Genomic DNA, 18,109 nt, shown 5'->3' with positions numbered 1-18,109 from the left:
ATCATTATGCCAGGCTAGTGTAACATAAAATTACCTCAGGTATCCAGCGCTAGTTTCGACAACATTGTCTTGCTTCCTTTAAAGTTGCAGTGAAAAAGTAGTTTTTATTCCACTATATTGACTTCGTCAGCTAAATTCACTGTTAGATTAGATCGTTACACTAGCTATTCACTCAAACATAGTATGCTGAGGACATCTGCTGGGTAAATGCAACAAGAACAGCAAAAAACGTATACAATTTGAAACCGCAGCGCGTGAGCTTACACCGTTATCGTTCGATGGTGTGGACGCAAATATCGTTATCGTTCTTGGTGTGAACGGACCTTTTACAGGTTTGGAACAACATAAAGGTTTTTTGTTCATTTTTTGGGTGAACTAATCCTTTAATTCTGACAAATTCTGGTCAATGTTGGCATTTTACATTAAATATTTTTGTATAATAACCACTAAACTATACAATTTAACATTGTCACTGGCAATTTCATGTCCCTTGTATCACAGTACAGTTTTTTCTTAACAAAATACCCAAATTTTATTATGCTAAGAAGTCATGTAATAAGTGGGGATAATGTGCAGTCAGCTGATCATTATAGTTCGGATTGTCTAATCTGATTGGCTGATTACGCTCACACACACACAGCTCCAATCTGTTTGTTGCTTGGTGTGACGTGCAAAGCTTGATGCTTTGGCTTCTTATGAAATTATTTTCAATATATGATTCTGTCTGGAACAAAGTTAATTTGCGACAATGACCAGCTTCATCCCTTAAATTATCCTTTACATATTATTGTGTACTAGCGTAAGAATGTTTTAGAAATAGATACCATCCCCTCTTTACAGTGTGTTTTATATGCTTTAAAAACCATTTGGGAGGATCCTTGTTGAATGACCTCTCAGTGAAGTGGCAGTTTCATGCAGATAAGAATATCAGGCAGTCGTATTCCTTTCTTGATTGCTCCTCACACATAAAAACAAACATAATTTGACAAGTACATAATGTGCAGTTTATCAAAGTAATTAGTATGCTCAACCACACACATCTGTTAGGACACTGCTTGGGTTCACAATGGTGGGAACTGGCTATAAAAGCTACCAGTGTCAAAGGGTTTAAACGGCTCCGTCATCCATGTGTGATGCCATCATCGCTCAATACAAAGGATTTGTTGACTATTTTCGCTATGCTAACCTGTAATGGAAATGATTGGCATTTTGATGACCATGAATACAGCGGCGAAAGGAGGGAAGAGCTTGGCACAAAACAACGATACAGGTGAAGGCCTCTCTTAAACGGTCACCATCACAATGGCCGGTTGGTTTTGCTGCCATCGGAGAAACGAGGAGGTGTTCCCCACCATGCCCTGTACACCAACAGCAGGCCCATGAGAAAGGCCCAGGTGCGTACGGGAGACAGGAAGAAGGCCAGTGGCCCGTAGGTCTCCAGCAGGAAGTAGCAAGAATAGGCTTGCCAGATCATGAGGACCAGCATGCCCAAGTGCATCGCCAGAGTCCTCCATCGGCAGCCCGGCCGGCAGAACTGTGAGCGGAAGTTGGTGCCACGACACCTGTGGTGAAGACTCCAGCAGAGGTAATAAGTGAGAGGCATATTGAAGAAAAGCACCTGTGGATGACAGACGGAGTGTTATGACTCACGCATTACAGTTAGGGTTGGGAATTTAACTAAATTTTCTGGTTGGGGTTAGGAAAACAAACGTTTTGTCATACTGAGAGTTAAGCATATGTGTGTGAGGACTATTATATATTGTGTTAAAAAATAAATGACAGAATGCATGAGAACAGTTCCTAGTCTCTTACCCCTGGTATATACAGTGGGTACGGAAAGTATTCAGACCCCTTTAAATTTTTCACTCTTTGTTATATTGCAGCCATTTGCTAAAATCATTTAAGTTAAGTCTTTCCTCATTAATGTACACACAGCACCCCATATTGACAGAAAAACACAGAATTGTCGACATTTTTGCAGATTTATTAAAAAAGAAAAACTGAAATATCACATGGTCCTAAGTATTCAGACCCTTTGCTGTGACACTCATATATTTAACTCAGGTGCTGTCCATTTCTTCTGATCATCCTTGAGATGGTTCTACACCTTCATTTGAGTCCAGCTGTGTTTGATTATACTGATTGGACTTGATTAGGAAAGCCACACACCTGTCTATATAAGACCTTACAGCTCACAGTGCATGTCAGAGCAAATGAGAATCATGAGGTCAAAGGAACTGCCTGAAGAGCTCAGAGACAGAATTGTGGCAAGGCACAGATCTGGCCAAGGTTACAAAAAAAATTTCTGTCCACTTTCATCCACCGCTGTCCTAATTTCTTCGAGGGGAGGGTCTATGGGTGGGCAAATGTATGGGCTTTTATAGATTTTTCAATCTAATGGACAAAATAAGCTTGCGCAATTTACATATGAACGCGACCGGAGACAACAAAAAAACATATGGAGAGCATCAGCTTTCATTTCTGCTCTGACAGCCAAAAGACCGGGTGAACGTTGTGAGTGTGTGTGTGTTAGAAATCAGGAATGGTGAGCGAACATTGTGCTTGGTACATTTTTCGTCTTCAAACCAAACTTGGGTCTTCAGCTGTCAAAGTTTATATCCCGTCTGGCTGGCGAGCCTCCCATAATGTTTTGCTCTATCCTCTGTGCTTTTGCGTTTGTCAATACGTCATGCATCGGGTCAGGGGTACACTTCCACTGGAACTACTCGCATACAGCCATTACCGGTAGCCAATTATTTTAGATTTTAAAGTTATAAATATGGATATTATTCATACAAAAATGCATCGCTTCACTTCAGAAGGCCTTTATTAACCCCCCTGGAGTAGTGTGGATTACTTTTATAATGTATGGATGTGCATTTTTGGGCATCTAGGGTACATTTTTCATTTCATATGATTCTGGTATTTTTCAATAAACAGAACCAGTTCTGGATAAGAACAGGTTCTTGGTTCCCAACCCTAAATCCTGAATTACCTGTATGACTCCCACAACATATGTCAGACTGCCTTCAAGGAAATGCCCATCCACAAACACACCAAAAGCAAAGCAGGCTCCATTGTGTCCATCAATGACTTCCCCGATGAACCATGGACCTGAAAAACCAGCAGACAAAGAGCAATGTTCCTTCTTCACAGTTATTGCAAGGACATGCTGTGACTGAGTTCATCCTGAGACATCTTCATTGAGCTCTTTAGCAAAACAGGTAGGGCTACTTGATATTGTAATCATGATTATTCATTTCGGGTCGCTTCTTTTTGAGTGTCAGGTGATGTTTCTTCAGTATTCACAAAAAAGTTACACCTAAAAAACATCTGACTGCTTAAAGGATTAGTTCACTTCAGAATTAAAATTTTCTGATAATTTACTCACACCCATGTCAAGATGTTCATGTCTTTCTTTCTTCAGTTGAAAAGAAATGAAGGTTTTTGAGGAAAACATTCCAGGATTTTTCTCCATATAGAGAACTTGGACCTTCAACCTGTTGGTAACTGTTGAAGTCCACTATATAGAGAAAAATCATGGAATGTTTTCCTCAAAAACCTTCATTTCTTTTCGACTGAAGAAAGAAAGACACAAACATCTAGGATGACATGGGGGTGAGTAAATAAGGAAATTTGAATTCTAAAGAATAGTTCGCCCCAAAATGAAAATTCTGTCTTCATTTATTCACCCTCATGTACTTCCAAACACACAAAAACATATTTTTTGAAGAAAAACACCTTTGTGTTTATTTTTTTTGTTTGTTTTGTGTCCATACAACAGGTTTTTTGGACTCTACTGACTTGAAAAACAAGCACAAACATCTATTGTTGTGTTCCACAGAAGAAACAGTGAAGAAAGGATGATTAAATGATGACAGAATTTTCTTTTTTGAGTGAACAATCCCATGTGAACTATTAAAAAAAAAGCCACCTGTTATGTTTTGGCTCAAAAATGACCCGTATAGATTTCAATTTAACTTAAGAAAATTTACAGCATTCTCCTATTGATTTTGCAAGCCCTAATTTTAAACAATGTTTACAGGAATTGCCTTATTGTTTGGCTCTGGACATATTGTTAAAGGAAAACCTAGAAATATTTTCAAAGTATGGAATCCCTTTAAAGGGTTTCTAAAGAAATATGATCCAAATCGTCTATTTTCTGTGTAAACTGGCTTAACATCCATCATGTCATGATATTAATGTGCCAATGTTTGTATATAGTTTTTTTCCTTCATTTTTCTTTAGTGTTGAATAATGTTGAAGACAATATGTCTGTTATTGATTACAATGCTCAACCACATAAAAAAAAAACAATAAAAAAACAAAATGTATATATGAATATTTTGCTGAAACAGGAGTTGACCTGAATGGAATGCTGTAATCGGCACAATTTTATTAGATTTTTATTAATTATGCAGCCCAAGGTCAAGGGTTGGTTATAGGCATTTATAAAACTAAGAGGCAGTTATCTAAAAATATAATAATTATGTCATTATCTACAATTCATTCTCTCCGAAGAATGGTTGAATGGAAAAAATACTCTCTTTCTGTATAATAATGATCACAGGCCTTCTACAGCGGTAGTTTAAGTCATTATGTTCCATCCATTTGAAAAACTGTTAAAGTGGTGTCAGGCAATGACTTACCTAATGCTGTACACAGGTTGAACAGCAGCAGAGAGTAGAAGAACACATTGCTCTTACTGACAAGATGCAGGGGCATCAGCGCTTGAGAAGACAGCCCTGATAAATTAGAAGAGTATATAGTGAGAAATGTCAATTATGCTTTGGCACTACAAAGACCATTTATATTTGGTTATAATGGCAGGACAGAAGACTTGTTATATGTTAAAGCAACTGAAATACCTCTCATTGAAGATACAGGCATAAATCTGAAGAGTACAAGCCCACCAAGGTTTAGTAAGACTATTGCCACAAAGGCAATCCGTGCCTGTGGGAAACACACACACGGTCATTGAGACGCATTTAATATTCATTAACAGTAACTTTTATTGTTGTACTCTTGTCCCAGACCCAAACTTGCAAACTTAAAGTATGAAAATCGATCATAAAAATATGATTAAATCTATGATCATTTAAATATAGAGTGAAATAAACTCATTCTAATTTTTCAGCATCACACAATGACTTTGTTGCATTTTCCTACCAGTATGTAGTGGTCTGTGAGGAGGATGAAGGACTGCATGAAGCCAAAGCTGGGCGTGAGGTCCTCCTCCAGTGTGAACTGCTGCTCTCGCACTTTTGAGCGACCTGCCGAGTCCTGGAACAGGAAGACAGAGAAGAGGTGAGAAAAGCCCACACTGGGCCATTTTCTTAAAATAACAGTACAACCAGTTCTGCATTTATATAAACAATTTCAAAATAGCAAATTTCAAACATTCTCATTTTTATAAAATTATTTAATTTAATTTTTTACACACACACACACACATATATGTATATGGTTGCATGTGGTTTGATGTTGCTAGGGGTTTTCTTGTTGGTTGCCAGGGTGTTGTTATATGGTTGCTAAGGTTCTGAGTGGCGTAAGCATGTTGCTTTGCAGTTGTTAGGTTGTTCTGGGTTGTTGCCAGGGCACTGCTATGTGGTTGATAAGGTTCTGAGTGGTATATGCATGTTGATTTGAGGTTGTTCGGGTGTTCTTGTTGGTTGCCAGGGTGTTGCTATGCAGTTGCTAAGGTTCTGAGTGGTTTAAGCATGTTGCTAAGGTGTTCTTGTTGGTTTCCAGTGTGTTGCTATGTGGTTGCTAAAGTTCTGAGTGGTTTAAGCATGTTGCTTTGAGGTTGCTAAGGTGTTTTTGTTGGTTGCCAGAGTGTTGCTATGTGGTTGCTAAGGTTTTGAGTGGATTAAGCATGTTGCTTTGCAGTTGCTAGGGTGTTCTGATTTGGTTTATGCATGTTTCTTTGAGGTTGCTAGGGTATTCTTGTTGGTTGCCAGGGTGTTGCTATGCAGTTGCTAAGATTTTGAGTGGTTTAAGCATGTTTTGTGGTTGCTAAGGTGTTCTTGTTGGTTGCCAGGGTGTTGCTATGTGGTTGCTAAGGTTGAGTTGTTTAAGCTTGTTGATTTGATGTTGGTTGCCAGGGCATTGCTATATGGTTGCTAAGGTTATGAGTGGTTTAAGCATGTTGCTTTGCAGTTGCTAGGGTGTTCTTGTTGGCTTGTTGCCAGGGCGTTACTATGCAGCTGATAAGTTTCTGAGTGGTTTAAGCATGTTGCTTTGAGGATGCTATGATGTTCTGGGTGGTTGCCAGGGCGTTGCTATGCAATTACTGAGGTTCTGAGTGGGTTTAATCATGTTGCTTTGTGTTTGTCCAGTTGTTTAGAAAAAAAAAATAGCACACCTTTCCTCAACAAGTCACATGATTTGAGGGAAGATTCATACTAGGGGTTGATTACCTAATCATTACCTACCTCCACTTTAACTCTGATAGTGTGCAGTCTAGTAGCGTAAAGCGTTGGATCCCAGAGCAGCACATATAGAGGACCCCCTGCGCTGACCGCTTTTCCCAGTGAAACTCCATCCACACTCACATACACAGCTGTGATCGTAGACTCAGAAAAAGCCAGGACCCTACAAAACCCGACACATGGCACATTGAGCAACAATTCAAAGTGCAACTTCAAAATGTGACATTCTTGGTATGACAGGACAAGACAGTGTGAGGTTTAGATGCAAGACGATAATGCTTCATACGTCAACATTAGAGCTGCACGATTAATCGTTAAAAGATCGCAATCTCGATTCAAACACCCACGCGATCTCATTCCTAAACAACAAAGATTCGCCTGTGTCTATCAAAAGCGTTGCCGCTGAGCCAGAGAGAGCTGTTGTCAAGTGTAGGTATGAAACAGCTTCACAAACAGTCTTTTCAACCACACAGCAGTGTTATTTCTTTGTTACAAATATTCATATTATCACAGAAGTACTGGGATAAAAGTTTATAGTTCGTATATAAACACTGATGTCTATTTAAGCGATCAAAATAGAGTGATTCACCTTTTGAAAGTAACTTGGTGCTTGAAATAACGATTGTATCAATTACATCATTACGCCAGTAGATGGCGACAAGTGATTGTTAAAAGACGTATTTGTCAGTGAATCATTCATTCAAGAGATTCGTTCAAAAACCGATTTATCCAGTAATGATACAAGTGAAGTATTTATGAGTGAGTCATTGAATCATTCACTCAATCCGATTCAGATTCACTAAACATTTTAAATAGACTGCAGCAATTTATATTTTGTCAGAACCTCTAGTAAATGACATGTTATTTTGTTTAGAATTGTGGGAGAATCGTGATCTCCATTTGAAACCAAGAATCGTGCAGCTTTAGTCAACATCCGAACGCTTGAAGGTTCAAGAGGACACACACAGAGACACCTGATGTGCGTGGAACTGCGGATACGACCCAGAGGCTCCACTCCTGGGTGAAGGTACTGTGCGTCTTTGGGATTGGTGATCAGCACAGCTGGCCAGTCCTCAAACGTCAAATCGGAGAAACTAAGCAGGTCATGGTCGAAAGCCAATATCCTGTACCTGAACCAAGGGAGAACATCCGAATGCTTTTTTATAAGAGTTAGGGCATCCTCATATATCAGCTGTTGTTCTTGAACTCAGCTATATTTACATCTTCTTGCATTCCCTTGAGTGTGGGCCTCGTTCTTTGTGAACTTACCTGCGGTTCTCCATCCAGTCTCCCAGCTCTAACTCCAGCGTGCCTCCTTGATGTCGACTGTGCAGCACTGGCATGAAGCCTCCTAGTGTATGTAGGTGCCCACACAAGTACGCTACAGCTGTACTGTAAAAAACACAACAGATGAAATTCGAAATTTAGTAGAATATGATGTGTTTGCACTGAAATGAATGGTCTTATAGGCTGCAATTAGCCTGCAACCCACCTGCTTGCGTTCACTTAAAGGGTTAGTTCACCCAAAAAATTCAAATTCTGTCATTAATTACTCACCTTCATGTCTTTGCACACCCGTAAGACCTTTGTTCATCTTCAGAACACAAATTAAGATATTTTTGATGAAATCAGAGAGCTCTCTGACCCCTCCATAGACAGCAATTTAATTACCACTTTCAAGGCCCAGAAAGGTAGTAAAGACATCGTCCATGTGACTACAGTGGTTCAACCTTAATGTTATGAAGCGACAAGAATATTTTGTGTGCATCCACAAACTTTTAGTCACATGGACTATTTTAATGATGTTTTTGCTACCTTTCTCGGCCTTGAAAGATGCAGTGACGTTGCTGCCTATGTGTGGTTCAGAAACATCTCAGATTTGATTTAAAAATATCTTAATTTGTTTTCTGAAGATGAACAAACATCTTACTGGTTTGGGATGACATGAGGATGAGTAATTAATGACAGAATTTTCATTTTTCCTCACAAGTGCTTGAGAAGAATGGCACTGAATATAACATTATTGATACAGCATATTCCCATGCATTGACCACCTGAGTGCCAAATGTTGCTTTCAGACCAGAATTCATACTACAGGATCATATACTAGGGTTTACAGTAGCTCAGATGACCAAATACACATCAGATTTAGAATGACATTTGAAAAGTGGCCCAAATCTAGTCACAGCCCCAGACGGCACAGCCACAGTTCACTGGCTCTTTCTGAGTCATATCGCACACAAAAATTGTATGTACTTTACCAATTTGGAACATAGAGGATTTTTTTTTATAATCACAAATAAGTTTACACAATGAGTGAATTTTAAGATGAAGTAATCACTGGATTTACCTAAGTTTGTCAAGTTAGTGACATAAAATATATGAAAGACAGAAAATTTGATTTGAGGCCCATATGTGAAATCATTTGTATTATTACTACTTACAAAGTCTATATTCATTTTCAGTTGTTTTTCTGGTGTTTTCAGTATCATTCGTAGAGACTTAATTATATCAATCTACACTAGTGTTTAAAAGTGTGGAGAAATAAATGCTTTAATTCATCAAGGACACATTAAATTGATTGACAGTGACAGTAAAGACTTTTACATAGTTTCAAAAGATTTCTACCTCAAATAAATGCTGTTCTTTTGAGAGTTTAATTGATCAAAGAATCCTAAAAAAAGATTTAACATGGTTTACACAAAAGTATTAAGCAGCACAACTGTTTTCAACATTGATAATAATAGAAATGTTACTTAAGCAGCAAGAATGATTTCTGTGACAATGAAGGCTGGAGTAAAGGCTGCTGAAAATTACAATCACAGGAATAAATTACTTTTTAAATATGTTAAAACAGTTACAGTAAACTGTAAATTATATTTCACAACCTTATGCTTTTAATCAAATTTAATCAAAGTTTTGGCTATGCAAAAATACCCGAATTATGTTAAAAAAAAACATATCTCAAACATTTTTGCTATTTATAAGCATACAGCAACATATGATCTGTGCCAGATATCAGTAGGGGGGAAAAAATCGAATTGGATGACTGCGAGATTTCTCCAAACCTCATGAGCTCTCGGATTCCTGGGAAGGGGGAGATGACTGTAGATGTGGTATAATGTCCAAACCAGATGGACTTGTTACTGCTCAGGCTCTCCTCTCTAAAGGTCGCCAACATGTCCATCTGAGTCTATGGGGAACATTCATATTTCAGTCCAAAGTTGTCATCACAATTACATAAGCAAAGCTGAAATGAACACATCTCTCCTACTTGATTGATAATCCCAAAGAAGTTATAGGGCCGCTTGGGTCCAGGGGTCAGAGTGGCATCGGCACAAATGAACGAGTAGTTCCCAAACGGGGTTCTGTGTATGTAGTGGAAGGATCCAACTTTCTGATTGGCAGAGTACTTCCTAAGTATTCAGGAATGGAGATAATAAAACGGTTGACAAGTCAATTTTGTTTAACTGGTCTGACTGGAGAAGTCATTTCATATGGTCTACACTCCATACTGACTTGACTACCATTTAAAGCAAGTTATTATATTTTGCTGAAAGACAATGTTTGGGAGAAAAAAAATGCACTGTTATATTCTCCACAACAAACCCATTAAAAGCGGCTTAAAAAAGTAAAGGGTTTTTACATGTCGACTTTAATATCTCAACCTTCTGGTAGCTTTATAGCCATTATGTTCTGCATTTGTAATATTTGTACAGACCTGTAATAATTGTTCACGCTCTCCAGAGAAATAATATTAAAGGCATCTGAGGAGACAAGAAGAGAATATTAGTCAAGATTTCCTGGAAACGGAAGAAGAGTGGGGACAAAATAACTGATAATGGAGCTCTTATTACATGTCTGGGAGCTTTCGTAATGTAACACCAGTTACAGGACCTGTGGGGAAATGGGATAGTGGGAATAGGGGATATGAGAACTGTGCGAGTTCATTAGAGATGCTCATTAGCCTCCACTAAAGCTGATGCCATCTTTGTGGCCAAATATTAATATACTTATACATATATAATATACTTATACTGTATGCATAGTGTTTTCTGTTTTACTGTGGACTTGTCATTGGAAACTTAACATGTCACAACTGGTTAGTTGTAAAAAGAGGAATAGAGGGAAATATGTCATTATGGCGAAACAATTTTTACAGTTTAATGATGACTTAAATTTCAGTGTTTCTCACGCAAAGCTATCATATGGCTTCTGAAGTTTTAGAATGTAGTGTATGAGTATTTTATGGTACATTTTTGTCCTTTCGAAGCTTTATTCTGAATCGGCAACCAGTTGTATGGAAAAGTGCAGCAGGAACATTCATCTAAATATCTCCTTTTGTGTATGACAGACACAAATAAAAAGTCACATGGGTTTGGAATGAGGAGTAGCTGACAGTAGCTGCATTTCCATTACCCTGGAAAACAATGCTTCATTTTTGGCTTAAATGTCCCTTTAAATCAAGATAGGAAACTGGAGAAGTAATGATAAACAGCAACATGATGGCAAAGTTGTTATTAATCCACTGAAGTTTGTTCTTGTGTCACAACAAGCAAGCAATATCCTGTTTAATAGAGCTGGGCTTCATTTCAAGTCATTTGTGTGACACAACAGTGTCCAGCTGTCTTCGCTTTAATTGTTTTATTGCCAACAGACACTGGGACAAAGTTGGACAATCACTGTCCCTGATCCAGCAGTGACGTGCAAAGAGGAAACTTAATTCTGATCTTTATTTAGATCACCCACCCAAACCTTCAGACACTTCTTAGATGAAATCTGGATGCAACTTACAATAGAAAACAAAGCTAAAGTGTGTAATGTTAGAATATTTCTTTCTGCGATTTGCAACTGTATGCAAGCTCCATTCATAGAGTGGGAACACTTTAGCTACATCTACATTAATCTGGATTTGTTTCAAAACGCTCTCCATCCACACTAGCGTTTTCCAAAAGCTACACTGAAACATCTGAAAACACTTAAAATCACCTTACTGTGCAAGCATAAAACATAATAAAAGCTCACGAGGTGATACAGAGAGAGCAGACATAATAAAGTTCTCATGCTATTCTTCTGGCACGATCATTTTATTAGCAAAATATCCCACCACTCACTGTTGCATCCGGGTCGGACTCAAAATTGCCATTCCATGTATGGTCTAAATCAGGAATGTAATATGAAGATTATACAAAGGAACATTTCTCTTCTTTAGCAAGACTATGAAAGTAAATAGCAGGCACAACAATGCCGATATAACCATAGATACCTATGGGTAAAATATTCTAGGGCTGTCCTCGACTAAAGATTTTCTATTCGACTAGTAGTCGTTCATTTAAGCGATTAGTCGACTAATCACATGTGTATATTAATAAGCCATATAAATCATAATAATGAGCCTTTAATTGCCTATATATAACACATTGCCTAATTAGAGCTCAAGCTTGCCACAGTGTACCGGCAAAAGTAATGATTATGAATGTGTCGTGAAAAAACAGCAAGGAGACTGTCTAAACATTGTAATAATTTATTGATAATGTTTTGTGTGTTTTCACCTGCAGAGATTAAGTTGATGATGCTGACTTGTCACCTTCACCCACAATATTTGAATTGGTGGACAATCGCTTGACATTTCAAACTTTCTATAGATTTCTCATGTCTGTGAGGCAAGTATACACTGAGTTTAGGTGTTTTGTGTTTTTTTGTTTTTGTTTTGACGCACTCAAGTTTACAGAGACCGAGACGGCACACAGCAAAATCCCTAGAGTTAAATCAACTCTGCTCAGAGAACATATGGTCCCTCTCTATAAAGAGTTAAAATAACACTGAAGCAGAGTTAAAGTTAATGAGATAATATGCTGTTTGTGGGGTTGTTTATTCAGATCTTGAGAGATTTAATGTCTTTTATCTTTAATTGATTTCATCTGAGGCTGTGGCTGGAAGTCATTTGTAGTTATTGTGTTTCTTTTCAGTGTTTCTGCTTGTTAACAGCAGGTGTTCATCACTAATGCTCAATCATAACTTAATTAATCACTTAATTTAACACTATATAGAGAGGGACCATATGTAATCTGAGCAGAGTTGATTTAACTCTGGGGATTTTCCTGTTGTTTTATTTATTTTGCAAAGGCACAGCGTTTTGTTGTTATTGTGAGTTTACACAAATAAAAGTTTCAAATGATGTATTACTCTTATCTGTATGACCAAAAATTAGTATTTTATATGTCATCAGCTGTTATCAGAAAAAACTGCAAGTGATCGCGCCGGCGCCTCCATGTCTTGCAGTAAGTGCGCTATAGTACTTTAAGTACTTTAGCCTCCACACTTTACACAAACACTTGGATATGCGGCTAATAATAGCACACATTTATCTAGGTTAACGTTAGAGCTAGCAGCCTTGTAAAGTTGCTACCATATTTGAGGTCGATGAATGATAGGCGAACATTTGGATTTCCTGCCCGACATATTAATTACCAAAAGGACCCACCGTTAACAATCTGACGCTTGACTTCGCCACAAGTTTTTTTTTTCTTTCTGCGACTAACTGACTAATAAAATATTTGGTCGACTAAGTCTCTTCTAGTCGACTAATGATAATTTGAATATAAGGGGCACCCTACAATGTGCATCACATGACTAAACATGCGTCATCATTTTCAAATAAGTCAGTTTTAACAGTCCACACTACAACACGAAAACAGCGTTTTCAAATTTATCCACAAAAGAGAGAGTGTTTTCAAAAAGCTCAGTTTTTGTTGACAAAACATCTCAGGGTGTTTACATGACAACAATGTACTAAAAATGGAAAAGTTTTTCCTTTGTGTTTTTTTTACGTACACACAACAAAAATGATCCCCATTCACACGGATCCGCAAAAACGTCTAAAAATGCGTCTAAAAATGCTCCAGCCCGACACAGCAACACTGGCTCAACCAATCGCGTGATTTGGGTGCAGAACTATCTTTTTTACTGACCTATTGCAGACAGGCAGAGTATTCAACACAATCTCATGGCAATTCGTAACTATTTTACATTTTTTCAAATTTCATTTGTATGTTTTCGTATGATCTGCTTGCACCCCACTGAAGGTTATGTTTAGGGGTGGACCTTCGTGCTTACGTTTCCTCTAAAAATCGTATGATGTGAATCGTACAAATTCATACAAAATCACCACCTTTTAAGATAGTTACGTTGTTACATCATAAATCAGGTTGAAGTGTTCAGGTAAACCTGTTTGAATACAATCGCTATTTTCGCAACTTCATCCCTTAAAAATCAAGGAAAAAAAATAATCACCATGGTTTCCCCGAATGTCAATCCATTTTGTGCGTTCCAGCACTCGCGATCTTTTAAGGATGTTGTGGTAGGCCTGCCACTCCACTTCATGTTGAAGAGAGCCCACTTTACTCTCAGTCTTTGCATCTGTTAAGTCCCCTGTTAAATAGTCAAAGACACAGGTGTGTTTTTGTGTTTATGTTGCATATAAAATCTAATTCGACTGTGTATAAATAACATATTTTAGCTCACCTGTGGCCAGCACAAGATCAGGTTTTATCACATCAATAGTGTCACTACAGAACCTTTCGAAGTCTGGAATGCGCCTTGGATCATGGAAACGGCTGATATGAATGTCGGACACCTGCACAGAGAAATCAGCATGGTTGGAAATCAGTTATAAAGGAGGTTTCATGCAGGCCTGTGTGTAGTTAACAGTGCGTATTGGAAATTTCACACATAAAACTTGCCTATTTATAGAACAAGTGTCACTGGCATATTATAAGAGGCATCTCTTATGTGCGAGTCAGTACACAGCTGAAGGTTTCATGTTTTACCATCCGAACTATAACATAAGGGCTTTATCCACACTGTACATACACATCTGAGTGACATGCTTTTTGTTTCCATGATGTCATACATACAGTAGATAAAAAATGCCAAATGGTTTCTCTCTTTCTCTTTATATATATATATATATATATATATATATATATATATATATATATACAGTACAGTCCAAAAGTTTGGAACCACTAAGATTTTTTATGTTTTTAAAAGAAGTTTCGTCTGCTCACCAAGGCTACATTTATTTAATTAAAAATACAGTAAAAACAGTAATATTGTGAAATATTATTACAATTTAAAATAACTGTTTTCTATTTGAATATATTTCACAAAGTAATTTATTCCTGTGATGGCAAAGCTGAATTTTCAGCATCATTACTCCAGTCTTCAGTGTCACATGATCCTTCAGAAATCATTCTAATATGCTGATCTGCTGCTCAAGAAACATTTAATGTGTACAATTGTACAAAATATTTGTGTACAATATTTTTTTTCAGGATTATTTGATGAATAGAAAGTTCAAAAGAACAGTGTTTATCTGAAATCTAATCTTTTGTAACATTATAAATGTCTTTACTGCCACTTTTGATTGATTTAATGCATCCGTGCTGAATAAAAGTATTCATTTCTTTAATTTCTTTTCAAAAAAATAAAAATAAAAATTCTTACTGACCCCAAACTTTTGAACGGTAGTGTATAATGCTACAGAAGCTTTGTATTTCAGATAAATGCTGTTCTTTTGAACTTTCTATTCATCAAGGAATCCTGAAAAAAAAGTACACAACTGTTTTCAACATTGAAAATAATCATAAATGTTTCTTGAGCAGCAGATCAGCATATTAGAATGATTTCTGAAGGATCATGTGACACTGAAGACTGGAGTAATGATGCTGAAAATTTAGCTTTGCATCACAGGAATAAATTACTTTGTCAAATATATTTAAATAGTACACAGTTATTTTAATAATATTATTGTAATAATATTTCACAATATTACTGTTTTTTAATGTATTTTTAATTAAATAAATGTAGCCTTGGTGAGCAGACGAAACTTTAAAAACATTAAAAATCTTAGTGGTTACAAACTTTTGGACTGTACTGTATATATAATTATTGTTATACAAGTAACAAATTTACGTAAGCAATAAGGTATGAGAGGCTGTGCTGTATCGTGAAGAAGTCAAATAAATAAATAAATCTTATTCACGATACAGCACTAGCCTCGAGTACCTTATTGCTTTTATAAAACAGTTACTACACAATACAAATATTAAAGCCAAAAAATATGTATCAATGCAACTTTCATGAAGTAAAGTTTCACTAAAAGCCTTCCTTCTGTCAGAAAAAATAGTCCCAGACCATGAACAGCAACAGAAGTTACATTATTACACCATTAGATGGCGGCAAAGACTGTCTTAATGAATGTGTCGGTCAGTAGCGAAGACATTTACATTGAAAAGACTGAATTGTTGTGAACACGGAACAAGACACAACTGACAAATGCTTTGACTAGCGCTGTCAGTCATGGGAAAACCCCTTAACTGTTAAAAGGACAAGATATCGCAGCGGACATTTAAACAGATATTTTATTATGAACATAGGACTGACCTGAAGGAAAATGCTAAATCTGAATGCAGGTAATAAACTCGCTCACTCGATCTCTTTCTCACAATACTCTTCTACATAATACAGTAAGCTTCAATGAACAATATCATTTGAGAACAAAGTGTTTATGTTGCTAAGAGTGGTTGCTAAGGGTGTTGTGTAATGATACACAGTTGGGTGAAGCGGTCATAGCCGTGTTTTATCGTGAATAAAACACAGCTATTGACCAATCAGAATCAAGGACAGGAACTAACCGTTTTATAATCTAAAATAAATTACATATTATTAAAATAACTTTTGCTGAATTTGTGTCCCAGCATTCTTTAACATATTTTTACTGAAAATATTTTTACTGAAATTGTGTCATTCTATTGCAATTAAAATACTGAATAGTGTAAAATATAATGCATGCAATATAATATAATATAATATAATATAATATAATATACAATGGTAACACTTTACAATACGGTTTCATTAGTTAATGTGAACGAAGAATTAACAGCATTATTAATCTTAGTTAATATTAATTTCAACATTTACTAATACATTATTAAAATCAAACATTGTGTTTGTTAACATTAATGAACTAACATGAACAAACAATGAACAACTGGATTTTTAACTAATGTTAACAAAGATTAATAAATACTGTAACAAATGTATTGTTAGTTCATGTGAGTTAATACATTAACTAAAGTTAACAAATGAGACCTTATTGTAAAGTGTGACCAATATAATACAGTATAATATAATATAATATAATAATAATAAAAAAAAAAAAAACATTTTCCATTAGGGGAAGACTTGTTGTAGGCCTAACTTACCTGAGATTACATATGACAATAACATTAGCATAATAATCAATTATATTATCAGTATACCACATCAAAGTATTGATTACACTGGAATTATGCGATATGTGTCCTTAAAAAAATATCCTTTTCATTTTTGTAACACTTATAAACCATATAACACATTATTTATAGTCGTGATCATAAATATGAGTACACAATACAGCTACTATCTGCTTCTGATGTCATGCAAATGTTACCTGCTAGAATATTCCGACCTTTTCGTGCTTACATTTCTCTGAAAGAATAATAAATTATTATGGCAGAGCACAAAATAAAAGCCATTCCTCAATCGATCACATGATCCGCTCATTGACAGCCTAATGACAGAGTGACACGTTGTTGTTATTATGGCCTCTCATTAACCTCTGCTTACCTGCACAAACCAGAATATATTGTGCAGCTGCCCGCTGGGATACGGTGGGCCGATCCTCTTGGACTGATGGAAGCTGCGCTTCGGGTGCCAGGCGGTGTCATAGCTGTCAAACAGCCAGGAAGTGAAGCACGCGAGCAGCAGCCCAACAATCATCAGCGCCGCGAGCAGCCGGAGCATCCTGCCGAAATCAGACTGCCTTCACTGAGATCCGCTCACGCGCTTTTCTGCTTCATGCTGGAGGAGCCTAATGGGGAATTCAGACCGCCTCACATCCTCGGTCACTCGGTTCAGTGAACGCTAGACTGAGGCGCAATGGACGAACAAATCAGCGCGCTGTAATCGCCAACATCATCCATGGGAAACTTCCGGGTGGCAGGATTCTATCCGTAGAAATAAAATTGATGGAAGAAGATAGCGACAGAGGGGGCGGAGCTAAGATACTTCTCGGCCCGGAAGTTAGTTCACCCCATTAAAGGGTTAGTTCACCCAAAAATAAAAATAATGTAATTTATTACTCACCCTCATGCCGTTCCACACCCGTAAGACCTTCGTTCATCTTCAGAATACAAATGAAGATATTTTTGTTGAAATCTGATAGTTCCGTGAGGCCTGCATAGGGAGCAATGACATTTTCTCTCTCAAGATCCATTAATGTACTAAAAACATATTTAAATCTGTTCATGTGTGTACAGTGGTTCAATATTAATATTATAAAGCGTCGAGAATATTTTTGGAGCGCCAAAAAAACAAAATAACGACTGAATCAGGGTATCAAATCATGATTCGGATCGCGCGTCAAACGGCTGACATCACGTGACTCTGGCACGCCGAACAGCTGATTCGATACACTGATTCAACGCTCCGAAGCTTCATGAAGCAGTGTTTTGAAACCGGCCATCACTATATAAGTCATTATTTTGTTTTTTTGGCGCTTTATAATATTAATACTGAACCATTGTATTCACATGAACTGATTTAAATATGTTTTTAGTACATTAATGGAT

General features: G+C 37.0%; 1 protein-coding gene across 1 annotated transcript; it reads right to left on the bottom strand.

Annotated features, from left to right (window-relative positions):
• Positions 1-374: 374 nt before the first annotated feature.
• tmem62 (transmembrane protein 62) lies at positions 375-17,482 on the bottom strand. Its single transcript, XM_048192291.1, has 14 exons — positions 17,106-17,482; positions 13,956-14,067; positions 13,725-13,862; positions 10,153-10,198; positions 9,706-9,847; positions 9,500-9,624; positions 7,701-7,823; positions 7,406-7,561; positions 6,435-6,594; positions 5,170-5,283; positions 4,869-4,953; positions 4,650-4,745; positions 2,996-3,114; positions 375-1,618 (listed from the first exon to the last, which is right to left on the bottom strand). Exons 1-14 carry the CDS (start codon positions 17,280-17,282, stop codon positions 1,298-1,300), a joined length of 1,914 nt encoding a protein of 637 aa, XP_048048248.1. The 5' UTR covers positions 17,283-17,482; the 3' UTR covers positions 375-1,297.
• Positions 17,483-18,109: the final 627 nt, after the last annotated feature.

Source organism: Megalobrama amblycephala, linkage group LG5 (genome assembly GCF_018812025.1).
Source record: "Megalobrama amblycephala isolate DHTTF-2021 linkage group LG5, ASM1881202v1, whole genome shotgun sequence".
Taxonomy (NCBI): Eukaryota; Metazoa; Chordata; class Actinopteri; order Cypriniformes; family Xenocyprididae; genus Megalobrama; species Megalobrama amblycephala.
Note: the sequence above shows the minus strand (reverse complement) of the source record. Positions and strands in the feature narration are given on the sequence as shown.

Excerpts from the sequence above, each read along its gene's own strand:
- tmem62 (XM_048192291.1), bottom strand. The coding sequence starts at position 17,282 with ATGCTCCGGCTGCTCGCGGCGCTGATGATTGTTGGGCTGCTGCTCGCG. Across the intron at positions 9,625-9,705 it reads TCTTTGGGATTATCAATCAA|ACTCAGATGGACATGTTGGC; the intron begins GTAGGAGAGATG and ends TGTTCCCCATAG. Across the intron at positions 6,595-7,405 it reads CGCAGTTCCACGCACATCAG|GGTCCTGGCTTTTTCTGAGT; the intron begins GTGTCTCTGTGT and ends CGGGTTTTGTAG.